At 37.4% G+C, this 27097-nt stretch overlaps 2 protein-coding genes across 2 annotated transcripts in view; one reads left to right on the top strand and one right to left on the bottom strand.

Moving 5' to 3' along the window:
- UBAC2 (UBA domain containing 2) overlaps nt 1-27097 on the top strand; it is a 234293-nt gene that overhangs the window by 108071 nt on the left and 99125 nt on the right. The window lies entirely within an intron of this gene.
- Nucleotides 7874-25644, bottom strand: LOC119000707 (G-protein coupled receptor 183). The gene is made up of 2 exons (XM_037065810.1): nt 25461-25644; nt 7874-9626 (listed from the first exon to the last, which is right to left on the bottom strand). Exon 2 carries the CDS (start codon nt 9618-9620, stop codon nt 8523-8525), a length of 1098 nt encoding a protein of 365 aa, XP_036921705.1. The 5' UTR covers nt 9621-9626; nt 25461-25644; the 3' UTR covers nt 7874-8522.

Raw genomic sequence — 27097 nt, 5'->3', positions numbered from 1 at the left:
TTTGAACTGGAACATAGTTTAAGGAAAAGGAAGTACTTGCCCTTTGTGTTGGGAGATCAAGTTAATCAAGGAACATTATGCATGCATGTGTGTATATGGCTATGAAAAAACCCTGACAATCTTTTTTATGTGGATTTCTGGTATGTGTTCTTTGCTGGTGACTTTGTCACCAAAACCATTTCTTACTAGAACTTTCTGAAGTTCTATTGAGGCTACCCTTCCATGTCAACGTAGAATATGAATGTGGCCATGTGTGTCTCATTCCTGTCTTCTCATGTGGTTTGGTGGCTTCAGCTAACTGGATAGTGACAGAGACTTGCAGTTATGTGATATCCTCTGCCATCTTTCTCTCAGTCCTTTGTAAATACATTCCTGAATTTCTGCTTGTATTCCTGATGTAACAAGAGTATGGGAATGTGTTGGAGACTTACCTGTTTTTAAAATGTGTTGCAGAAATTTTGAGACATTCACAAATGCAGAAAGAATAGTATAATGACTACATGTACCTATCACCTTTTTAGCACTTTGCCAAACACAAACTTCAAATAATTTGACAACTGGTTCCCTAATGGGGTACTTCTTTCCTTTCCATTTTACTTCTTGCTTCCTAAATTCTATATAATCAAGACCTGCAGTATTCCTCAGCCCTACTCCTGCCCCTGACTGACCAGTCTGTCCATGGGTCTTCTCAGAGACCACATGTGTGGGTATAAGCACTGTCATAGGTCATGTCTCAGGTAGAGCCTGTACCAGATTGTTGGAACAAAAAACAGGAACTGCTTTGATTTCTTGTCATGTGGATGTTGTGGCTCCGGGTCTGTTTTTGATAATGTCTTCCTCTTTATAGCTGTTCTTTAGGTAAAACCTGTAGCACTCAAATTCATGACCTTTTCTTTGCTCTTGTTCCCTTGATGGGAAAAAATAGACAATAATACATGAGAGAGCATGAGATAGCACTTGGAATACTTACATTACTCCAACAAATTATATGATAGAACAATATTTAATAATATGCTTTGTATTTATTTTTTAAACCATAATACAGGCATTAACCCCATATATTTTCACTGTGTATATTTTTAAAAAGCAGATGTTTCACTATAGGACTTAAGGGGAAATTAATGCAACTACTGCCCTCAAGCAGTAAGAACACATCAAAATGTTACTTTTTTTAAAAAAGTAGGATTAAAAATTTTTGCGGCCTCTTTGTAGTTTCACTTTGACACACTTTTTTCTCCTCAGACCTGCATGGGAAAAGTCATTCTTCAAGATATGGAAACTAAAAATAAGTGTTCTCACACTCTGAGAAAACAGATAAAAGCCAATCAAAATTTATTTGAGTTCTTGTTTTGGGTCAGTTTTTGTAGGTACCATGTGGAACATAAGAGTAATGTCATTCCTGTCTATGAGTGCTTGCGTAGACAAGCACTTCAGTTGAGTAGACAAGACATCTAAGAAGCATTGTTGGGCCAAAAAGCAGAACCATTCTTAATTTTTTTAGGTATCTCCATACTCCTTTCCACAGCAGTTGCACCAATCTGCATTCCCACCAACAGTGCAAAAGGGTTCCTCTTTCTTCACATCCTCACCAGCACTTGCTGTTTGTGGATTTATTGATGATAGCCATTCTGACAGTTGTGAGTTGATATCTCATTGTGATTTTAATGTGCATTTATATGATTATTATTTTTAGTGACGTTGAGCATCTTTTCTTATGTCTTTGGCCATCTGTATGCCCTCTTTGGAGAAGTGTCTATTCAGGTCCCTTCCCCATTTTTTAATTGGATTATTGTTGTTTTTTTGTTGACTGAAATAACAAGCAAAACAGAGACAGACTCATAGATAGAGAGCAGGTGACAGCTAGTCAAGGGGGGGTTGTAGTGATTGCTGGGGGAGGGGGGAGGTAAAAGGGGACTAAATGGTAATGGAAAAAATACAATAAAGATTAAATCAAAAATAAAAAGCATTTTAGTACAACAAGCTATATAATAAGTGAGTAAATAAAGCAAAAGAGGTGTTTAAGTTTTTTGAGGAAGGTAAGCTACTGAACAATAAAGTAAAATTGTGAATTGTATTTACTTTTTGTACAGTTCTTCCGTCTAACAGCAAACAGTAATGCAGAGATTTCTCTAAATTTGAACAGTGTGGATATGCATTATCAGGGATAAATTAAATAAATGTACTGTACTTATATATTGCTTCTTTGTATGTGAAAGAAAGAGGAAAAGCTAGCGGTACCCCTCTTACACTCTCAACAGAAAACATTCTCTCTGGAAAAGAAATCTTGACTGACTTAAATGTCACTCCAGTTTCCAATTTAATATAGTTCTCATCATTAATATTTTAGTATCAAGCATGTATTAATTATTTTCTGCTGCCTAACAAATTATGGCATGCATTAATAAAACCTCTCATCTGTCATACTTTAATAACAAATCATATAATATCTTCAGGCAACAGTCAACAAATATTTTTTGAGCACTATCTATATGCAAGCCTCAGTGGAGCTTATGTTTCAGTTGAGGGATAAGAGTAATACACATGAAATAATAGGCCATAGGCTGTATGATGGTTGGTAGAGAGCTTGCACATTATAAAATAATGTTATTTCTTTGATAAAAGACAAATCTAGAAAGGCTAAAAGAATGGACAGAGATGGTGTAGCTCAATAGTCCCCAACCTTTTTGGCATCAGGGGCTGGTTTTGTGGAAGACAAGTTTTCCATGGACCCCAGGGTGGGGAAGAGAGAAGGTAGACAGGAAGTGGGGCTCATGCCATAATGCAAGTAGAGCTTTGCTCTCATTTGCCCGCTGCTCACCTGCTGTGTGGCCTGGTACCAGTACATTGTAGCTGACTAGCCCTCAAAGCAAAACCAGTCCATAGGTTTCTAGGGCAGTCTGTCTTTTTCTTCTCTGTTATAAGATAATATACTTGTAAAGTTAAAACTATATAGAAGCTAAATAAATTGAGGAAAGATGAGTGGCTTTGAGTAGTGAAAGAAGAATTAAAGAAGTAGGTACAATTGGGATGTTAGTGTAAACAATACATGGAGGAAATAGAATAATCCAACCAGTGAAAATGAAATATTTGTTATATTCATGGGACAGAGACAAAACCAACTAGGCTAACTTAAATGGCACTTGTTGAGCAGTGGAGGGAAATTGGGTAGCATGGGCTTGAAAGTATATGAAAGGAACTTGGCCTTTGTGTGGTAGATCATGGGGAACTATTCTCAGTCCTTGAGCATGAAACAACAGTGAAAGTGGGATTAAGGAAGATAAGTGTTTGCCAGGAGAACTGGTCAGTGTCTGTGTTTTTCTTTTCTTACACTGTGTTTATTGTTCTGTTTCATTCTAACCGGGTGAAACATTTTATTAACCAGAAGGCTAGCTTATGTTGTAGCCACAAATTAACCCTGAAATCTCAGTGGCTGAATATGTAAGTACAGTGAGTTTCAATCTTTTCTATCTCATGGCACGCAGAATCTCAAAATTCTGTGGCACAACAAGAAATACGTTTTTTTACCAGTCTGACCCCCTCCTCAAATAGGTATAATTTTGATTCATTCACATCAGACATCTGTTGTTGTGTTGGCTGTTGTCATTTTTTTTATTTGACAATTCTAAGGGAAAAGAGGCCAGTGCCCCTGATTAAGTAGTCACACAGATTGAAAATCACTGCATAAGTGTATTTCTTGTTTGCACTACTTGGCTAACACAGGTGGATGGGTTATGGGGGTAGGGAAGTCTCCATTTACTCATTCAAGGACCCATGCTTACAAAGGACCCACCATAGAGAACATCACTGGTTGCTGTGGTAGGAGAGAAGAGTGGGATGGAATATTCCTCACTGCTCTCTAATGCTTCAGCCTAAAAGTGATATATGTTACTTTTGTTCCCACTGATTGGCCAGAAGTAGTCACACATGTCCCTCTAGTGAACTTAAGAGTGTTCGGTGAGCTGTAAGTGTCTCTTCCAAGGTTCTCTGAGAATCTTGGGCATATAATTCAACTTGTTTAAGAGAGATGTATAATGGTCAAGAGTGAATACCCTGGAAATGGACTGCCCATCTAGAGCCTGGCTTTCCCACTTACTAGCTATGTGACTTTGGGAAAGTTACTCAGCTTTGCTGGGGCGTAATTTCTTTGTCTGTAAGACAGGGATAGTAATGACAAGAGCCTCACAGAATTGTGAGTTGTGAGGCTTGAATGAGCAAACACACACACACACATATATTTGTTTAAAGCACTGTAACGTAATTTTTAGCAAGTATTATTGTTATTACTAATCTGCTGGCTTCTGGTATAGCAATTGAGGGGGCCAGTGGAAAAGAAGTTGTAATGATATGTCTATGATGCTAGCATCTGGACTACAATGATGATATTGGGCAGAGAAAAGATGGGTGAGAGAGTGCAAGAGGGGAAAATCCAAGTAAGATTCACTGGCTTAAATACCATGGATGAAAGAAGGATGATGAGGTGTGGGTGACTGAGAGAAAGAAGCTTGAGTTTTCAGAGAAATTAGGGGTCCCTGCAGGGAAAGAAGATGGTCTAAAATCCCAATTTGGTGATAGGAGACCTCCAAGCCACAGAAAGCCACAGGAAGTAGAGGAATAGAGCCATCTCATAACGCACATGTTTCTAGAAGTGGTAACATCCTCAGACTCTAAGTCAGGTTACGGGAACTGATGTCAGATGGTTTGGATTTAATTGCTGGCTCCACCTCTCCATGTGGCCTGGCATTCTAGTTTCCTCGTCAGCAAAATGGAGATAATATTTGTACCCATCTCTTAAAAGTAGTGAGGATTAAATAGATAATGCGTATCAAGTGCTCTGAAAAGTGGCATGTAGTAAACAGTAAATAATTGTTCCTTCTTAGCGAATAGAGCTTTTAGTTGAAATAAAATTTGGGGATTATCTTAAAAGTGATCAGTTTTTCGGAGTTGAATATAAAATAGACTTCTATTGACAGCAATTCTTATGGGTACATTTAGTCCTGCCAGGATTCAAAAGAACAGGCCATGTTGTCAACACACCAGCTTTTATTCTTACCCGAATAGTCAGTGAGCAAATATTTTTAACTTTGCAAAGAAGAATAAATTATAATAGCCTAAAAAGTGACCAAAATAGATCATTTTAAGGGCTAAATTAAGATCAGTGCTTCTCCTTTTAAAATTAGCTGGTACTTTTTTTAGATTTACTTTTTTTCACTGCCCTTTGCCTCTTGAAATGTGAAATTATTTCCAAGCAGAACATATGTCTGTATCTTCATTTAAATTGGCCTGTTGGGAAGTTAGCTCTTTTTTTTTTTTTAATTCTCACCTGAGGGTATGTTCAGAGAGGAAGGGAGAGGTAGAGGAAAAGGGAGGGCGGGCAGGCGGGAGGGTGGTAGGGAGGGATGGAGGAAAAGAGAGAGAGAAACATTGATCAGCATATGTACCCCCAGCTCTATCTTTTAATAGCTCTGGTTTAAATTACAGGGTGCTAGAGGGTAATGATCTTCATTTACACCTATGGTCTAACATGTAATTAATCACTTAGGGGTTCCTTTTCACTTCATTGAGAGATTAAGAACTTCATACTTCAGTAGGACTTTAGAATGTTGTTAGTAATACTACAAAACAGGTGCTATTTGATTAGATGGAGATTTGAGAACCTTCTGTGGACCAGGCTCTGTACCATGTGCTTTCTATATAATGGACAACATCTTCATCCACATAAACTGACAGCCTAGCTGAGTTTATAATCTACCAACTGTTAGTTATTTGTCCTTTTAAAGGATGGACCATCTGCTGGTATATAATGAAACAGTTAAGCCTTCTATTACATTTTTGGTCTGATTCAGTTCTGTATTTTTTATGGAGTTAGGGTTACATTCCTCATGCTAGCTCTGATTTACCAGGTACTTTTTCTTAATTAATTAGGTTTATTTGTAAAGTGTCGCCAATACTATCTGATCATCCTGTTTCACAGGGTTGTGTAAAGGAAAAGATTGCATACTGTTTGGACTATTTTGTAAGTTACTGAGCTCTTCATATTTACCTGATGTCCTTTCTAACATCTAACATTTACTACTCTGTTCTATCTTTACTATTCTGTGATGTCACTGAAGAATCAATGCATTTATACTGATTTGAACATAATACCATTGAGAGTTTTTAAAAAATTAACCAAATGATCCTTTTAGAAATAAACATAAAATTATGGAGGAAGTAAATATGGTTAACTTCACAGCAGATAAAAGAATCCTCTCAGTGCTGTGAAGCAGGATGTTGATTCATACATAGAATAGTTTAAAACCAAATGTAGTCATAGAGCTAGTATACCATGAAGATACACTGAAATTAATGAAACTTTGTTTCTGGCTTTCCTTTAGTAGCTTTCACAGTGGTTTCTTATATGGGACCCAACTCAGATGACATGAAGCCCTAGTTAGTGTGGCTCAGTTGGTTGGGCATTTTCCTGCAAAGTGAAAGGTTGCAGGTTCTGTTCTCAGTCGGGGCACATACTTAGGTTGCAGGTTCCATCTCCAGCTGGGGCAGAAGGCAATCAATCTGTTTCTCTCCCTATCTTTCTCCCTCCTCCTTCACTTAAAAATTCACTTCATGCATGAAATTTAATGTTTTTTCCTTTCTTCTTCTTCACTTAGGAAAGGTTTATAGGTGAAGGAAAAGCCCTAAGATTCTGATCTTCATCCATGTGGTCCCACCGGTCTCCATAAAGCAAGGGTGTCCAACCTGTGGCCCACAGGCTGCATGTAGCTCAGGATGACTGTGAACGTGGCCCAACACAAAATTGTGAATTTATTTAAAACATTAAGAGATTTTTTTATGATTACATGTTGCAATGTATTTACTGTGTGGGCCAAGACAGCTCTTCTTCCAGTGTGGCTCAGAGACACCTAAAAGTTGGACACCCCTGCAAGGGTTTAAAAAATCAGTACCTATTTTTGTCAGTGGCTTTAAAGTCAGGGTGCTTCTTGTGAAGTTAATGCAATTCAAATCTGAAAGTACTCCGTAAATGGCATTGAATCAACCATTAAGATGATTTTCTTACAGGATAAAAGTTGAAAATGAGTAAGAATTTAAAACAAAATATTTCCAGGATATAAAGCCTAATAAAAATTTAAAGGATGACTTATGATACAGCATTTCATTTCTTTATGTTCCATTATCAAAATTGGTATCATTGCTAACATAGATACTGTATTAGGGTATTTCAGAGTTGAGTAAAACAAATTTAGCTAGTAGATACTCATAATAGTCATACTACTCATACTAAGGTACTCATTTGAGCAAATATATAATGTTGTAAAGAATCCTGTGAACTCTTAAGTTTATAATTTTGCATTTTACTCCCTATCATTTTTAGGCAAGCAGCAACTATACCTCCTGCTGTTTATCCTTCCTACCCTTTCTGGTAACCCAAACCGGTGAAAGATACAAGATACTACCAACCTGTGAATTAAGAAAAAATAAAAGAAATGATTCCCTAGAGACCCAAGACAAACCAAGTATATGTTTTTAAAAATTTTATTTATTTACGTCTAGAGAGGGGAAGGGATGGAGAAAGAGAGAAACATCAATGTGTGGTTGCCTCTTGTGCACCCCCTGCTGGAGACCTGACTCCTAATCTAGGTATGTGCCCTGACTGGGAATTGAACCGGCAACCCTTTTGTTCACAGGCCAGCATTCAATCCACTGAGCTACACCATCCAATGCTATTTGTATATATTTTTTATTCCCAAGAAGCATTTAGCAAGTAGCCCCTCTTCCATATGGGTACCTCCACAAAGAGGCCTTATTATATTCCTAAGCAGTGGCCCTTACTATGCTGGCAGTTTGGAGGAAGAGCTCAGTGCTTTCATTGCCTCTGTCACTGTCATCACGTACTATAATGTTGCTTTCCCAATCTACCACTAAATTATAGTCTCCTTGTAACTTTTGCTGATAGTTGACAATGAGCATTGAAGGACATACTCAATTTTGTAGAATCCTGTTGTTTATTCCAAAAAGTTCTCTGAAACAAAATTTTGTGACCCAGAACAAAACAAAACAAAACAAAACAAAAAGGTTGTGTTACTGAGGACATAAAGTCTAAGAGTAAAAAAATGGATTGAAGAAATACATTATCAAAAAGGAAATATGATATTAACATTTTTACACTGGCTATATACAATCTTAACAGTCTTTTATTTTGACAGATTGTTGACAGCAAATGTGAATGATGAAATTGTTCATTAACACAAAACTATTCTTTCTATCCTGAGTTATTAACATAGTCTCCCTTTTGGTATAATCTTTTATTTACAAATTAGAATTTTGCTTTATATTGTTATCTCGAGTGTAAAAATACGTATTTATCAGGTTACTTCTAAGTTGGAGGTGGGAAGGGAAATAATGTCCAATGAAAGAAATTTAAGAGTTCTAACTGGAAGTTGAAGAATCATTTTGCTTTATAAGAAAAGTCCTGCAAAGTTTGTCATATAGTTTACTTTGCTGTACATCCAAGACTTAATTTCTCTTTATTTTTCACTTAAAGACTTGGAATGTAACATCATTTGAGTTTCTGTCATTTCACGTGAGTTTTCTTCAGGGGCTGACTTCACAGCACTGGAAATTGACACACTGACTTGACGTTTCAGCATCTTCATAACCTTTCTCTTGTAACCTTTACATGCAAAGAAATATATAAAAGGGTCCATGCAGCAATTAAAGTTCATCAGGCACACTGTGAAGTGCAGAGAAATCTGGAATGAATGTCTTTGGCTGCATTCCAGGATATTAGGAAAACGAAGCTTCTTAATCATATGCTGAATAATTGCTACATGGTAAGGTGTGAAACAGAGAATAAACACAACAATTATAAAAATAATTGTGTTGAGAGCCTTTTTGTTTACACCAGATTTCTCAGCTAGTGGGTTTTGTTTGGCAGTTTTAAAGAGTTTGCAACAGATTTGAGAATAGCAGATGAGAATAATCATGAGTGGAAGCACATATCCTATGAAACATGCACCCAGCAGAATCCAGGGAAGAGATTTTGTTTCTTCAAAGTTCGGGTATTCCATGCATGTAGTCTTTTCATTCTCCTGCTTTGACATAGATTTTATGAGTAATGGGAGTGTTTGAGCAAATACTAGAATCCAAACAAATATGCAAATGCCCTTTGCATGTTCAATTCTTTTCATCTTGTTGTATCGCAGAGGGTGCACCACAGCAAAGAACCGGTCTATGCTCAGGCAGGTCATGAAGTTCACCCCTGCATATGTATTGATGTAAAACACAAGAGCAGTTACCCTGCACAAGGCCTCACCGATTCTCCAGTCAAAGCCCAGTGCATAGTAGGCTATCCGCGTAGGTAAAGCTGTGGTAAAGAGTATATCAGAAATTACCAGATTTGTTGAATATAGTGTAGTAGAGTTGATTTTCTTCCTGTTTTGAATAATGACAACCAAGGCTAACAAGTTTCCCACAAGCCCAATTATGAAGACAATGCTGTAATGCAGAGGCATTAATATCCTGGCTGTGTCATGGTGTGCGTAGAGATCACAGTCACTTTCCTGAGAGGCTGTAAAGGGTGTGGTAAAATTGTTGTCCATTTTATATCTGTCAGTGGTGTTCATGTGTCTCTGAAAAAAGGAAGAATGGTAAATCTAGTTAAAAGCAGATTTAAATCAATATAAATAAACTACCTTGTATGGATCTAATTCAAAAAATTTTAAGATTTATATACTTTTAAAAATCTATGACATGTAATATGTAATACATATATAATAACAAGAACAGAATAAAATTTATGTTTTTACTCTCACAATTTGGCAATTTTGGCAAAGCCCTGGCAAAGGAGCTAGAACCAGAGGAACTAGAACAATGGTTTTTTTGTGACAAGAGGAATGCACTAACATTTTAGACAGAATTTTGGCCTTCCTTTTTGAATCACTGTCTGGTGAAAAATAAAATCAAGTAAAGCATCCCACATTTCAGACGAGCATGAAACCTTGCTTTTAAATTGAATTGCAGTTAGACTTAACTTTTCCCAGACGCTTTCCTGGCACATTACACTGCCAGGAAATTAAATCAGTCACACATGTATGTAGTGAAATATGAATTTACCACAGTGATCTGATTTGTGTTAACCTAAATATGAATTTACCACAGTGATCTGATTTGTGTTAACCTAAAAAGTATGGGAAATAAGCCAAGGCCTTGTTAGGAACTGAAAGGTAGGTTTTCTTTATTTTTTTTTTAATTTACAGTTTTTTTTTAATTTAATTCTTGCTCAAGTACAGTTTTCTGTCTTATATTCCCAGCCCTGCCCGCCCCTTGCCCAGTGCTCCCCACCTCTCTCCCATTTCCGCTCCCCACCCTTAGTTATTGTCCATGTGTCCTTTATACTTGCTCATGTGAGTCCATCCCCTTTTCCCCTATGATTCTCTCCCCTCTCCCCTCTGGACCATGTCAGCTTGTTCCGTATTTGAGTGCCATTGGTCATATTTTGTTTGCTTGTTTGTTTTGTTGTTTAGATTCCTGTTAACGGTGATATCATATGGTATTTGTCTTTCACCGCCTCGCTTATTTCGCTCAGCATAATGCTTTCCAGTTCCATCCATGATGTTGCAAAGGGTAGGAGTTCCTTCTTCCTTTCTGCAGCATAGAATTCCATTGTGTAAATGTACCATAGTTTTTTGATCCAGTCATTTACCAATGGGCATCTAGGTTGCTTCCAACTCTTGGCTATTGTAAATTGTGCTGCTATGAACATCGGGGTGCATAGGTTCTTTTTGGATTGGTGTTTCAGGGTTCTTAGGATATACTCCTAAGAGTGGAATTGCTGGGTCAAAAGGCATGTCCATTTTTAGTTTTCTTAGAAAATTCCATACTGTTTTCCATAGTGGTTGTATGAAAGGTAGGTTTTCTTAAAAAAAAAGATGATGATGATGGCCACTGCAACCATGAAAAAAAGGAGAAAAAGAAAGAGAGAGAAAAGTTCCTCTAAGGGAAAATTTTCAAATTAATTTTAAACTATCATTCTTCAAGTACTCCATTGATGCATGCAGTATAATACATTCTTCCATTCACACATAGTAGCAATCATTATACATGTGGTATTTTGTGTTTTGCTGTACTCAGTTAACATGTTCATGGGACAGTGTAATATACATACATACATATATAATCTGACATATGTGTAGATCTTATGAAGATATTTGATAGGTATTCTACAGTACAATTTGCTTAGCCATTCCCTCAATGAACATATGGATTATTTCCAACTCTTTTTTATTTATAAATGATGTTAAGATGAAGTTTCAAGCCCTAAGTTGAAAAGTAGAAAACTCCTACAATAAAACTTCATATGTAAAGCTGAACTTTCATAAAACTATAGAAGAGCAGAGCAATAAATCCTATGAAGTTATTTTTAGATGAAAAATAATTTTCTGAAAGGACTATAGATGTGCACACATCTCACCTGAAAGTCACCAAAGTCAGGGAAATATTTTATATGCCTAGTGAGGATGGTACTGCGTATTAGAGGAAAAGGACTGTCTTCAGCCATGTCAAGGCACCAAGTGCAAATGTGGTTTTTTGATTGCTGTATTAAATGAATTGAATCTTTGCTACCTTAGTGTTAGACATCTTAAAACAGTGGTGCTAACAGACAAGGGTTATCAGAGGATTGCACTAATGTTACAGGCATCAATTATGTACAGTGTCGATAGGTTAATTATTAAAATATGGAAATACAACCTAAACTAAAAGGGAACAAAAAGGGAAGTAGAACTCTTATTAATCAAGAGAAGACAGGAAAGGAGATTATGTGGGGGAAAGGATAGAATGGTAAATAGAAAACACAAAATAAGAGGGTAGAAATGTGTCACAGCAAATTTAAATGGATTGAACTTACCTACTGAAAGACAGGGACTATCAGTTTGGATTTTTTTTAAATTCAGCTCTATGGTTTTTAGAAGAAATATAACTCAATGTGATTCAGAAAGGTTGAAAATAAAAGCTCCAGGAACCAGAAAAATCCCAAACTGAAAAGCTAGAGTAGCAATATTAACGTCAGAAAAACGTAGAATGTAAGGCACATTGAATATTAATAGGGATAAAGAATGTCATTATGTAAGTTAAAAGGATAGTTTACAAGGAGCATAAAAATCACAATTGTGCATGTAGCAACAAAATTTGACAGAATTTAAAGGAGAAATTAGCAACTCTACAACCATAATGGGAGATTTTAACACATTTTTATTAGAATATGCCAATTAAAAAAGAGATTAAAGACTTAGATTTACCCACATGACTTAAAAGCTAACAGAATTTGTACTGAAGGCACATGACCATTATTTGCAAATTTGACTATGTTACAAGGTCATCAGAGATACCTCAGAACTTTCAGAAAATCATCATCTCATAGTTCACATTTTCTGTTACTAAATTATAAATCAATAATAAAAAGATAAAGGATACATTTGGAATCTAAAAATGTTATTTCTAAGAAATGCATGCTTTAAGAAATCACAGTGTGGGTTTTTCAAGATGGTGGCAGAGTAGGTGGATTTGCATTCACCTCCTCCCAGTAACCAAACTGTAAACTTAATCAACTAAATTACCCTGAATGACCAGCTGAAGACTGGCTGAAGAGTAGATTTAGAACCAAGGAGTAAGTAGTCAAAGAAGCCATTCTGAGACTGATAGGAAAGGCAATGTAGAGAAAGGGACAGGCTCACTTCCTTGGCAGCTGTGGGAGGTTCCCCCTGAGGGAACAAAGCCTAAACCACAGCTTGGGCTCCCCAGAGCAGAGCACCAGAACCAGGAAGAGATGCCCACACTGCATTGCAGTAAAAAAGAGGTGGGGAGGTGTTCTGTCCACCAAGGAAAGGCAGAGTCTGCTGGAAGCACAGGCACCCTCTTAAAGAGACAGCGTACAAACTGCGTTTTCAGCCACTCACCCTAGTGGCTAGCAGAGGGAGTGTGGTCTGAACTGGAGTTACCTGAGGGGAGTTTGGGGTGTTTGATACTGGGGGCAGACTTGGGAGTATAGTCACCATTATCTTGGTGCTGAGTCATTCATCTTTTCTTTTCTTTTTGGGGGGGGGGCTTTTTAAAATTTGGTTCTTGTTCAAGTACAGTTTTCTGTCTTATATTCCCAGCCCTGAGTGGAGCAGCCCCCTTTCCATTGGGACAAACTGGAGGAAGGCAATTACCCCACCCTTAAGAAATTTTCTTGCCTCACCTGAGAAACTAGTGGCATAGGCTTAGGCTGGGACAGGCATTGGAGTCTGGGAAGATGGGTGTGGGGAGCTGGGGATTAGTGAGGGCTGTAGGGAGGGGTTATTCTCCCCACTTTTCTATGAATCTGACTGGCGCTACACCTACCATGGGAGATCCCACAGAAACACCCTTCTGGCTTCTGGCAGACCTAACTCATGGGACCAGAGGTCCCACCCACCTGAATACTGGGGCTCCACCCTGCCAAAGTCAGGGCAAAATTTAGGATAGACTCAGTGGCTCTGGGGTGAGGGTGACACCCACCATCTTTGCTGAAGCCTGAACAGCACCTCTCCCTCATCAGAAACCCATTAGTTCCATCTTTTCCACTTTGCCAGAGCCTCTCTCAGTGACTAAGCCTAAAGCCTGGCAGATGGGGCAGAACCCAGGGGGCTTGGGAGGTATGGGGGTCCAGCCCTGGGCCCAGTGTTTTTGAAATCCAGCCTTGGAGAGCAGCCTGGTCTTTTCCAGGTGCATCCAGGTCCAGCAGCAGCAGTGATCCACAAACTGTGAATCACTGGTAGCTTCAAGCTGGTTGCTCATAGCAAGGCATGGACAGGACAGTGCATCTGACATTGGCTTAAATCAGAGTCCTTCCCTCGGAGCCCAGAACAAACATACCAAGAGGCCAGCACCAGGCAATAATGGAGTAGGATCCAATAAACTTCAGAAATAGTATAGCCAAAGGTGCCAAACTATGCAGAGAATTTCATTTTTCTCTATTTTTCTTTTTTTCCCTCTTTTTCCTTTTTTTCTTCTTTTCCTTTTTTGGGCCATCATACACACAACAGCTGGTGTGATAAATCTCACAGTCAGCCAGCCTGAAGGTTGATCAGGTCGGCCAATAGCAGTGAAGACTCAATTACAACAGCAGGGCCCACAAAACCCAAACAAGGGATATTCTTAGAGCACTCAGCTCAGGAGGTCAAAGAGACAGCACCACTGGGTCCCACAGGACACCTACTACATAAAGCCACTCCCATGAAAACTGGGAATCATAGAAGATCTACTTAATACATAGAAACAAGCACAAGAGACAACAAAAATGGGGATACAAAGAAATAGGCCCCAAATGAAAGAACAGGAGGAATCTTCAGAAAGAGTGCTCAATGAAGTGGAGGCACTCCATTTATCAGCAATTTCTCAGATACAGAATTCAAAGTAATATTACCAGGATGCTCAAGGAACTTAGTAAGAGCTACAACACTATGAAAGAGGCATAGAAATAATGAAAAAGGACTAGTTGGAAATGAAGAATAGCGTATCTGACAAGAGTCCACTGGAAGGAATAAACAGTAGGCTAGATGAAGTAGAAGATTGTATCAACAATTTGGGAGGCAAGGTAGGGAAAAAAACACACCCAGAACAGAAAAAGAATGAACATAGTGTAAGGGAAATTTGGAACAACATGAAATGTAACAACATCTGCATAATAGGGGTACCAAAAGGAGAAGAAAGTCAGCAAGGGATAGAGAACTGTTTGAAGAAATTATGGCAGAAAACTTCCGTAATCTGGTGAAGGAAAAAGTCACAAATGTTTAGGAAGCACAGAGTCCCATCAAGATGAACGCAAAGAGGCCCATGCCAAGATACATCATAATTAAAATGTCAGTGTTTGAAGATGGAGACTTATAAAGGCAGCAAGAGAGAGACAGTTACCTACAAGGTAGTTCACATGAGAATGTCGGCTGATTTCTCAACGGAAACATTTCAGGCCAGAAGGGAGTAGCATGACAGATCCAAAGTAATGAAAAGCAAGGACATGCAAGCAAGACTACTCTACTCAGCAAGGTTATTTAAAATTGAAGGCAAAATAAAAGAGGTTCCTAGACAAGAAATCACAGTGCAAATTTTGAAATGCTTAGAACTAAATGGCAAAAATGGTACCTTAGAACTAAATGCCAAAACTAAGGAATGTGGCTAAATAGTTCATTGAAGATGGATGCAAAGACTTGAGTACATTTATTTTTAAAAAGATTGAAATAGATAAGTTAAATATATAGCCTAAGAAGCCAGAAAAAAAAAACAGTTTGGACAAAGAAGGTAAACACAAATAAAAATAATTGCAGAAATTACTGAAATAGAAACTAAAACAACAAAAAAACCCCAATAAATATGGACTTGTATATTTTGTACAGGAAAAAAAAATGAAGTGATTTTGAAAAGGAGATCATGGGAATTGCAATTGTATAATAAATGTAGGGAAAAAAACTTTATCTAGTTCATGTGAAAAATAACTTTTCAAGAACTGAGACTAGATGTGAGAGGAAGATGAGAATTCCAGGCAAAGGCTACATCTTAGGAACAGCATTAAGAGCTGCTTTTATTTTTCTTTCTATAAGATTTTTTTTTCTGAAAATTTCAACATATATTTTATTTTGAGAAGTATTTCCAGGCAGTTTCATAGAGAATACCTTTAAAGTACATAATGTGGAAAAATACACTGTGGCATCTGATAATACTCCATGTGGATAATTATTATTGGAGAGATTAAGAAAGTTGCCACTAATGTAAGAATCAGAGAAGAATGTGCCATTGCTTGCCAGGTTGTAAATGTGCCCAACCTCTTCCCCGAATAGCATCTAGTAGAGCCAAAAATGGCAGTAGTTTCAGAAGTTTTTAAGTTTAACACCATGTTAATTATTGAGGTGAAAATATGCAATCAAATTAAATGTCCATTATTATGCAGTCATTGAAAATGGTAATGTATTGCAATTGCCTGTTCTTTTTTTAAATTTATTTATTTATCTTTAGAGGGGAAGGGAAGAGAAACATCAATGTATGGTTGCCTTTCGTGCGTCCCCTGCTGGGAGTTGGCCTGCAGGGAACTGGCCTGCAACCCAGGCATGTGCCCTGGCTCAATTGCCTATTCTTGACGTAGAATAATGTTAAGTAAGGAAACATTACACAAAATACCTCTTTTGGGTTAGGAAAAGCAACTGTACATACACATACATACATGTGCATGGATATATATGCCAAAATATAATTTTGTACAAGTAATTTTTGTTTTATTTATGTAGTCTAAATTTTTAACATTGAATATGAATTTACTGTGAAATAAGTAAATAGATAGGTATAGTTTTTAATCTGACGAAAAAATTCTAATCCAACTTTATATGCATTAGTTTTTGCTAGGTGCCTGCTTTTAACCCATGTCTCAAAGAACCCTCATAATAGCCCTGCAAGCTAAGTATTGCTGTCATCTACCTACTTGCCATATGAGGAAACTGAATGTCAGAGAGGTTTAAGGTAGTGCTTGATCTTTGTCTCTGATGACCTGGCTTCAAATCTCTTTCCAGTTCTTGGCAGGGGCAGCTAGTTCATACTGCCCTTGAAATGCTGAGAGTCTGTGCTTTTAAAGGCTTTCATGCTATCTTTACCTGTAAATAAACAGCCTGGGCACAATGTGGCTCTCCTTCTCCAGAGTAGGGGAACAGTTCTTCCTAAGGACAACAGGGTTCACACTTAACGCCTGAGGTGCCTTCTCAAATGGGAAAACAGACCTCAAGTGGACACCACGTTATAGAACCCTGAAGAAGAGACTGTTGAGAGGCTTCTTACTACTTGCCCACCCTAGTCCTGTGTCAGTCAAAGAAAGGCACTTGCACAAATTGGTCATGTAAATGTCCTGGTTCAGAAATGACCTTAGGTAAAAAAGAAACTTTTGAAATATGTTCATTTGGATATTTAGTAAACTGTCAAAGGTCAATTCAATTTGTTAACAACTCCAGTATATTCCTTTGGTTCTTGATAATATCTATGTCTATTATTAATGCTACGGTTTTAGTCAACTTCATATTTTCCAAATTGAGAGAAAAATCCTTTCGTGTATTTGACTGTTGTTATTCCATTCATATATCAGTCAATGCTAATTTATTATCATCTTTTCTCAGAGATATAATTTTATATCTTCTTTTAATCATCTCAGAATTCAGGATTACTTTCTTGAACCTTGACTTAATCCATTCTTTTATTCACCAATAATTGTTTTCATTGCCCCTCCGTATGCTAGGTCCTGGAAACACAGAAATGATATCTTAATATCCAAGGGCCTAAAACAGAAGGCTGAATGTATGATATTCAGAATGTGCTGTTATCTGTGTTATCTCAGTATTCTCTGTTGTGGTTTCATCTCACATATACCAGGGTTCTGCTTGCTCTTTTCATTACAGTGCTTCTTCATCAACCTTTGGATTATAGAGTTCTCTTTTAATCATTCCTCTCTTAATCATAACAAATTTCCTTCTGTCTCTCTAATTTATTTACTTTTGAATATGTATTTAAATATTTATTTATTTGAGAGAGGTGGGGGGAGAGCAAGAGAGAAAGAGAAACATGGATGTGAAAGAGAAAACTTGATGGGTTGCCTTTCACACATGCCCAAACCTTGGACTGAACCCAAAACTCTGACATGTGCTCCAACTTGGAATCAAACCTTTTGCTTTGCCAGACTATGCTCAACCAACTGAGCCTACCAGTCAGGGCTGAGTATAAGCGTATTAGAAGTATTTCATATTTTCATAATCATTAGACAACGGCTTCTGACATGTTATTTAGGATTGATATACTGGGTTGTACTAGAAAGTACTATGGCTTGTCATTTTATTGCATAGAGAAAACCACAATGTATTCTAAATATGTTTTCCTTAGAATACTTATATGTATGAAAATTACAGTTTCCTCATATTGCTTTTGAATAAAAAAATGTTTGATTCCTACACTATCCTTAATATTCCCCACACCCTGAGAGACATAACAAGGACTACAAACTTTGCCCTGAAGGCACAGGTAGTAATTGGGCTGCATGAAATGTGGGTCCTTGTTCAGGGTCCACCAGAGGACCACCTTTTTTTCCTCCTGAAATTGAACTACCTAGTAGCTACTCTGGCAACCATCTATGGCAGTTATCCTACCATTTTTGTTAACAAGCAAAGGAGACTATCTCAGTGTTGTCTCTCTAGTGCAATATTAATCCTTTAAATTTACTATTATCTTAACATGCATAAAACAGCAAGTTATTCCACAGTGAAATATCCTCCGGAGTATTTTTACTTACGTTTTTGTAAGTAAGTCTGTGCATGGTTTTCTCTAAAATTGAGTTTATTACTAACAGAGTAGTTAACATTTCTTAAGACATTATCATCTCATTTTTGCATAACCGGACATGTTGACATGAACTGACAAGTTTTTTCTACCCACAGAAAGGAAAAAGTAAGGCAGTCCCAAAGTCATTTATTAGTTGTTAAAAAAATTGTCTAAGCTCTCATGTAATTGATACTCTGGAAATATTTATCCTGGACACCACCTTGGAACCTTTTTGTAATTTTTCATAGGGTTCACATATAAACCTTCTGCAACCCCAATTTACTTTCTTGGAAATTATTTTCTTAGCTTTTATTTTTGGCAGACACAGAATAAACCTTAAATATATTCAAAGATTTAGTATGTGCTAGAATACCAGCTTTTAGTGTTCGTTTCAAGATTGCTGAAAAGTTACTTTTACCCCCAATATTTATTCTCTTAATAATCATCAACCTTAAATGAAAAGCTGTTAAACTTCTAGTGATTTTGTTTAAATTCAGTCCTTAGCAATGCATTGAGTGTGTCAAGTCATGCTGAAATGATAGTTAATAGGAAGTAACTTCTCTATAAGATGAAGTCTGCTGAAGACCATGTGTACACATCGGGATGATCTGAGTCAGTGTCCACAGTGGCATGTACCAAAGAGGAAGTTCAGAAGCACACTTTGAAAAACAACCATAAGAGCCACAGAAATGTGTACATGTACATGAATTATATTTGAATATTGTTAAATGAATGATCCAATTCTTTTTCTAATTTCTGTTGATAAACTATCTTTTGGCTATTTTAGAGATAAGATTGAGGGAAATTTTTCTGGAGTGAACTATCAGATCACTGGGAAAGAGGGGGGATTAGGGGGAGCAAACAAAGGCTGGGGATTAATTGGAACAACAGGGATTCTGTTCAGTGAGGAAATAGACCAGCAGAGATATATCAGGACAGCAGGCTGAGGCTATTTAGTACCCTTAAAAACAAACATATTTCACAGAAGAAAAAAATCATTGCCTTTTTTCCCCAAACACCTAATTTTATAAGTATCTGTCAATTACTTAAAAGAGCCTCCTTGTTCTTGAAGCTGAGCAACAGAGAGATCGAAGTTTGGTCCAATGTCACACATGCTGGGGTCTAGCACTCAACCGATGATTTTTTAAATAATTTTTTTAACTTCTTAACACATTCTATTAGATCAGCATTATCAAACTTGACAAATTAAAAGGAACAAAATCCACTACAGACTGAAGAAGTCTTTTGTGAGCATGGAAGAAAAAATCCTTAATAAAATCTTAGCAAAATGCAAAGGTGTCAAACTCATTTTCACAGGAGGGCCATATCAGCCTTGTAGTTGCCTTCAAATGGCCAAATGTAATTTTAGGACTGTATAAAGGTAACTACTTCTTAACAGTTAAGCGAGAGGTCGGCACTGCCACCAGGTAGAACCAAGGTGCTGGCCAGATAAAACAAAATGGAGGACTGGATTTGGCCTGCAGGCCTCATGTTTGCCACTTGTGGCAAACTGAATTCAGCAATATATAAAAAGAAAAAAATATTATCAAATGGTGTTTATCACAGAAATGCAAGATTATTATAATATTATTTTTTCACTATTTTTCCACATTTTTTTATTGTTCAAGTACAGTTGTCTCCATTTCCACCCCCCACTCCCCTGCAACCCAGCCGTCCCCACCTCCCACCCTTGGTCCTACCTCCTTTTGGTTTTGTCCCTGTGTCCTTTATAGTTGTTCCTGACAACTCTTCCCTCCACCATTATCCCCTCCCACCTCCCCTCTGGTTACTATCAGATTGTTCTTAATTTCAGTGTCTTTGGTAATATTTTTCTTGTTTGTTTGTTTTGTTGTTTAGGTTCCTGTTAAAGGTGAGATCATATGGTATTTGTCTTTTGCCACCTGGCTTATTTTGCTTAGCATAATGCTTTCCAGTTCCATCCATGCTGTTGCAAAGGATAGGAGCTCCTTCTTTCTTTCTGCTGCATAAAATTCCATTGTGTAAATGCACCATAGTTTTTGGATCCATTCATTTACTGATGGGCACCTAGGTTGCTTCCAGCACTTGGCTACTGTAAATTGTGCTGCTATGAACATTGGGGTGCATAGGTTCTTTTGGATTGGTGTTTCAGGGTTCTTAGGGTGTAGTCCCACAAATGGAATTGCCGGGTCAAAATTTAGTTGATTGACTATCACCTGAATAGTTGTTTGTGCCATTTGCTTGTAAAATAGGCAGGTGAGAAACATTAATTTCTGACTGTGGGAAAGCAACCTGAGGCACAGACAGGCTGTGACCAGGACAAGCACCGCCTCTTTATCATTGTCTTCACTGGCAAAGTCATATTGCCAATTTCAAGTTTAATAGTAAACACCCCAGTTAACCTAGTAAAATAAATCCTTCTATACTGTTAGGCCATTTTTTTTTCTAACCAGCTTTGAGTCCTAAATTAGTAGCTATGACTGTGTTCAAGATTTATTTTTTTGGAAGGATATAGAGTATATTTTCCAGAAAGGTGACACATTGGCAGCTACCTATAGTTTCTCAGAATGGAACCTCACGCATGCCAGGGTGTTCATATTCATAGTGCAGTTGTCTCACATCAGTCTGTCTGAGGGGACTTTGCTTCCCTGCTTTCCTGGGGAGCTCACTTTCTGTGGCTTGTGGAAATGTGATCCTACTGCCACTCCATGATATAGTCTGATTCTGATTACCTCTCAGTATGTCTACAAAGAGTCATTTATAGGGCAGTGCATGGGAAACTTTTTCAAGACAGAAAACTGGTGTTTGCCAGTCTACAGTTTCTTTGTGCCTCTATAGTGTCCTGAAGTCATTGGGCAATCAGTGAAGATCAACTCCAGTTTCTATGAAGATGTACATTGAAATTGATGGAAAAGTGAAAGGTGCCTGACATTTAAATTATTTGGTAAAACATCCACCTGTACATTGAGGGTTCTGCATAGTCCAGCTATTTTTCTTTTACCTTTCTCTGATTATTTATTCCTTGTGTGGCTTTTGGTAACTTTAGTACTGACTAGGATGCTATGGAAGTTGTCAAAGATGAAGACAAAGAAGGTCATAACACTGAGGACTTACAGTCTATGACATGATGTTTAGGAACTGTAAGAAAAAGGAATCCCACTATAATACTCATTTCAGTGTAAGGAAGACAAATACTGTGTTTCCCTTTGGCATGATCAGTCAAAGTAGCCTTTTTATACTACACAATATAAAAAGGCTCTTCATAATGAAGGTTTGAGTCTGTATCTTTATCCTCTGAGACCAAAATGTTTCTAGAAATAATGTGCACCTTTTCTCCTTTCTCAAGTTTTAGGTTTTGTCTCTGTTATCTGATAGAAACTAAAAACATTAAACACCCTTATTTGATAGATAAACAGAATTAGGTCCTTTGTTCCCAGTCCTCCCGCAGTGTAGGTGCTAGAAAGCGTCCTCCCTCATCTGCTACCTCCAGTCAGTTGACATTTCCTGTGCCTTCAGCCTCCTGACCCTCCCCTGCACCCAGCCTCTGCCTCTGCACCATGGGTTTATATCTATTCTGTTTTTTGTCTTCCTCTTTGTTTACTACTCCCATCACCTCTCCCTGCCTTCAGGCCACCATCATTTCTCTCTGGAGACACTATAGCAGTTCTTGTACATCCTTCAAAAGGTGCCCCCTGAACCCCAGACAAACTGAAAGCTCTCTATTGTGACACACACTTTCCTTTATGATTGGGCTCAGCTTCTCTCTTAGGTGGGATCTTTGCCATAATACCTCTTAAAATATCCTGGCTCCAGCCATACTAAATTACTTGCAATCTGTTGATGGCCTCTATTCTGTCACAGCTCTGTGTGTTTCTCATGCTCTTACTTCTGTCTTGATGCCTGTCTCCTCTCCCGTCATGTATTCTTAGCTCCTACTTTCCTTCAAGACTTAGTTCAAAATCAGGTGCTCCTGGAAACTTCTCTAATTCTATTCTCTATTGCTCACTTGCCAGCACCCAGACAAAGGCAGTGTGGGGTGCCCTTATTAGGGCACTATGCTTTGTAATACTGTCAATATTGCTGATATTTGTTGTTGGATTTTTTCTTTTTTCTGTCTCCCACTATTCAGTGAAGTCCTATGAGTGGGGACTGTATTGTTAATTTTGTGTATCTCCAGCTGACCCATGAATGATTCCCAGTAAATGCTCATTAAAGACTAGCAAAATCCTGGCTTTCTTGATCCTCAAGCAAAGGTTCCTTATTAGACTATAGTAAGCTCTTGACTAAAAGTAGTAAACAGTATTATTAAGCACAGACTGTCCCAGACATTCCCCTGGGCACTCTACATATATATTCACATGAATCCTCATAAAACTTTCACAAATGAATTTAAAGGATAAAACGTTTGTGACTTGCCTGAAGATATAGTTGTTAAGTCTCAGAATTCATTCCAGGCAGTTTGGCTCCAGTGAGCACATTATTTTTCTTCCTAGCTCTCATTTGCAGTACTTTTTCTTCCTAGCTCTCATTTCTAAAATGATCTGATGTTATTAGTAGAAAACAATTAAAAGAGGAAGACATCTCAAAACTTTAACTAATGAACTCATACCTCTCTGCATGAGAGAGGAGGAGGACTCAGGAGACTGGTAGGGAGAGGAAAGGGAACTGTGTTAAGTAAAGGAATTCATTAATTTGTAGCATGTTTTATTTTTTTAAGATTTTATTTATTTATCTTTAGAGAGGAAGGGAAGGGGAGAAGGGGAGAAATATCAATGTATGGTTGCCTCTCGAGAGTCCCCTGGGAACTGGCCTGCAACCCAGGCATGTGCCCTGACTGGGAATTGAACCAAGATTGTGTGGTTTGCAGGCCTGAGCTCAATTCACTGAGCTACACCAGCCAGGGCTGTAGCATATTTTAAAGTAAAGTTTTTTTTTAAAGGTTTTATTTACTTTCAGAGGGCGGGGAGGGAGAAAGTGAGGGAGGGAAACATTGTTGTGTGAAATATATCAGTTAGTTGCCTCTTGCATGCCCCCAACTGGGGACCTGGCTTGCAACCCAGGCAAGCGCCCTGACTGGGAATTGAACTGGCAGTCTTTTGGTTAGAAGGCCTGCACTTAATCCACTGAGCCATACCAGCCAGAGCAAAAGTAAGTAAAGGTTTTGTAAGTGATCTTAGATCTTATCTAAAGCAAGATCTTAAGTAGATCTAAAGTAAGATTTTAGATCTTACTATTTTTAACAATATTTCTTAAAGCCATTTGGACTGAAATTTCCATTGGAAGACAATGGTGGATACCTAAGGTAATTTTTATGCTATTAATATATTTTTATATTACTATTTTTTAGTATTTGCAGATACTTAACAAAATATTTTTATTCTTCTTTTTGGGCTTTTAAGACACCACAAGGATCTTTGTTAGCTCTACAGCTTTAACAACTCCAGCAGGCTTTTAACCATAGCAGAGAAAAAAGTATTATTTGTTAACTCCTTTACTGGGTGCTGAACTCTTTTTTTTAAATGCAAACTTTTTAAGGATGATGGCTTTATTTTACACATTTTTATCCCATCAAGTGTTTATAATAGGTACCTAGTAAATGCTTATGGAATACATAAATGAATAAAAGTCATATAGTGATCTGAGTTAATATTTATTCCATTAAGTGACCGGTCATGTTACAATATCATTGATAAATTCTCAGAAGCCAGTGTAAAGTAATTTATAAGAGGAACTACTGCCACTTGATAAGTGAGTGAAGATGCTTTGTAGAGTGGTGTGCTCTCTCAGTTGTTGTACCCAAAAAGTACAATTAAACCACAGAGAGAAAACATGCACTTAAACAGTGCTAGCAAATGCAATCTAGACAGTAAACACAGTCAAGTTTATAACCATACGTAGACCCAGTCTGTATGTGAAATATTCCATAAAGATCTGAAGATAAGTTCAAAAAAATCATTCTCACAGAAATGATAGGGTGAGGAAACTTTTCCTGTTGGATCGATCCTTTGGCAGTTTAATAGGCAGAAGAAGGGGAGCATAGTGATAGCAGACAATTTCCTAGCAGTTAGTATGAGAGCCATTGTTATAGGAACTTGGCAGAATCATTACTCCCCATTTTACAAATGAAGCAACTGATAGAAGAAATGTTAGGTAACTTGTCCCAAGGCCACACAGCCCAGGTTTGAGCCTGACTCCAGAGTGCAGGCTCTTAACCACTATACTAAATTGTACTTAGAGTGACACCCCTCAGAAAACTGCAAAACCACACCCTCCTTTAGAGGAAGTTTCCTCACAGCTTACATTTTGCCTAAAGTTTCTGTTACCTTCATTCCAAACACAAACATAAATATTGGCAAAACACTGCAAATAATTTATTGTTTTGTAAATTATTTTTAGGCACATAGAAGTTTAAAAAATATAGAGAGACATCTTTAGTCTTACTGATCATCAAATGAATATAAAGCAACAAATACTTTTTTTTTACTTATCCGATTAATAGTTTATATTTAGTGTTGAAATACTCAGGTTGGTTGAGAAATAGTAAAGCCCAAATTGTCACGGATCAGAGGGTAAGTTGGTAAAATGTTTTTATAAACTAAAAAATATCAGTTTATATCAAAAGTTTTTTTATAAAAGTATAGACATAATAGAGGTATAGAAGAGACTTTTTGTATGTAGATGTGTGTTCAGATAGTATAATGTTACAACTCTTTTAAATTGTGCTGAATAACTTGTCATATAAAATATATTTAAGTATAGGCATACCTCACTTAAAATAACTTTGTTCCTTCCTCTTCATATTAAAGTATCCTGAACTATTGGAATTATTTGCCGATATATACTTCATGCTGTTTTTGTAATTGTGAGTTCACATAGAAATGCAAAGTAAGCCTATTTTTTGGCAAACATGTTTCTGGAATGATCCATTGTTTTCATCTAGCTTAATCCTAGCTGATTAGGACTGTCAGTTGCTAGAGAGTCTAAACAATATTAATAATATAATTTTTGTTAGAAATGTTTAGCTTGTTTTTTAGGATTCTTTCCCTTAACTTTATATTAAGTAAACTTTCAAAGTTTTTCTTAACTCAAAAGACTGTTGAGAAAGCAAAATATCTAGTACTTACCTCTTAATGACTTGTTCAGGCCTCTGTGTAGTGGCAGTCAGGATTTGACCAAATTGAAGTAGGTTAACCTTAGCATGTTGTTCTAAGAAAGATTAGGCAGACATCCTTTTATGGTGGTGACTTTTTTTCTGACACCCTGTGACTGGGCATAGTGATGATCAGTTAGCCTCCTGTATGCATGTAAACTTCTTTTTTAAAAAAAAGGAAGTGAAATTTTTGTTAGTGATTTTTTTGAGTAGTTATCTGAAAACCCCTTGGAATTTATGAATTGCTGATATCTATGAAACTTTATAAAGTTTTCTATAAAAATTTAATTATTAAAAAATTATATGAAAGAGACTGAAGCAGTAGACCTTAACTAGAAAAAAGATTAATCATAGTTACTGATAATTTTGTATCTAAAGTATGAATTTTTAAGTGTTTCAAGGGGGGGAAAATGTCAACTTTGACAGTTTTATCTACTTGGAAACTTGATACAGCGGATAGTTTGCTCAACAGCTTATGAGAAAGAAGCAAAAGTTTCTGTGGTGAGTGGGTGAAAGATGCTCTTTTGCATATGTACAGGGATTCGTTGATGTTTTTAGGCAGGAGGCTAACTTGACTGCATCAGTGACTACACAGACACATGAATGATGGGAAAAGCTGAAGGGGACATTTTGCAGCTTAAATTGAGCCTCTTTACGTAGGATGAAGGAGATCTATGCTATTCACCTTAATTTTAGTTGACCTTTTAAATCAGCAATGTAACATGGCTATCAGAATGCAATTTACTTGTAGGCTGAATTAATAGAAATATAGTGCTCAAAACAAACGAGGCAATATTTACACTTATCCAGGACCAATCTAGGCATTCCCAATCAGCTCTGAGTGCTGTGTTTTAAAAGGGCATGGGTGACTTAGAGCATGCCTGGAGTGGTGAGGGGTCTGGTCTCTAGGTCTTAGGTGAAATGATTGAATACACTGAGAATGTTTAGGGTTGGCAGGGATATATATGGTCACTATTTTCATGCATTTGGAAGATGTCTTGTAGAAGGGGTTTAGGTTGGATATGTCAATCTTACTAACTCCAGAGAATTGAAGCAAAGCCAATAAAAGTAAGCTACTGAAGTAAGCTTTCAAATCAAAATATGAATTTAGTTCCCAAAACTTAGAACCATAAAAACATGCAGTAGGTTGCCTCTTATTTATATACTTGTGTAAACTGAATGGCTCTTTTGAAAGGTGGTGTAGAGTATTGAATCATTTGGTAGGAATCTGTAGCTCTATGACCTCAGAGGCCCTTTTATTTTAAGAGTCTGTCAAAAAAAAGCTAAGCAAGCCCTGGTCAGTGTGGCACAGTTGGTTGGAGCCTAGTCACAATAACCAAAAGATTGCAGGTTCCACTTCTTAACCCAGGCACATGCCTGGGTTATGGGTTCAATCTCTGGTCTGGCTCTGGTCTGAGCATGTATGGGAGACAACCAGTCGATGTTTCTCTTTCATACTAATGTTTTTCTCTCCCTTTCTCTCTCGCTGAAAGCAATGAAAAAAATGTTCTCTGGTAATGATTAAAAAACAACAACAACAACAAAGAAAAAAAACGCCAAGTGATTTTAGCCTCTCGGTGGTTTTATTCCATTTGGAAGCTTATTAGGTTC

This window comes from Sturnira hondurensis, unplaced genomic scaffold (assembly GCF_014824575.4).
Source record: "Sturnira hondurensis isolate 20B ecotype Veracruz unplaced genomic scaffold, ASM1482457v3 Scaffold0016184, whole genome shotgun sequence".
NCBI lineage: Eukaryota > Metazoa > Chordata > Mammalia > Chiroptera > Phyllostomidae > Sturnira > Sturnira hondurensis.
The sequence above is the reverse complement of the archived record's forward strand: the minus strand, read 5'-3'. Positions and strand labels throughout refer to the sequence as shown.

Coding starts and splice junctions, on each gene's coding strand:
- LOC119000707 (XM_037065810.1), bottom strand. CDS start 9,620: ATGAACACCACTGACAGATATAAAATGGACAACAATTTTACCACACCC.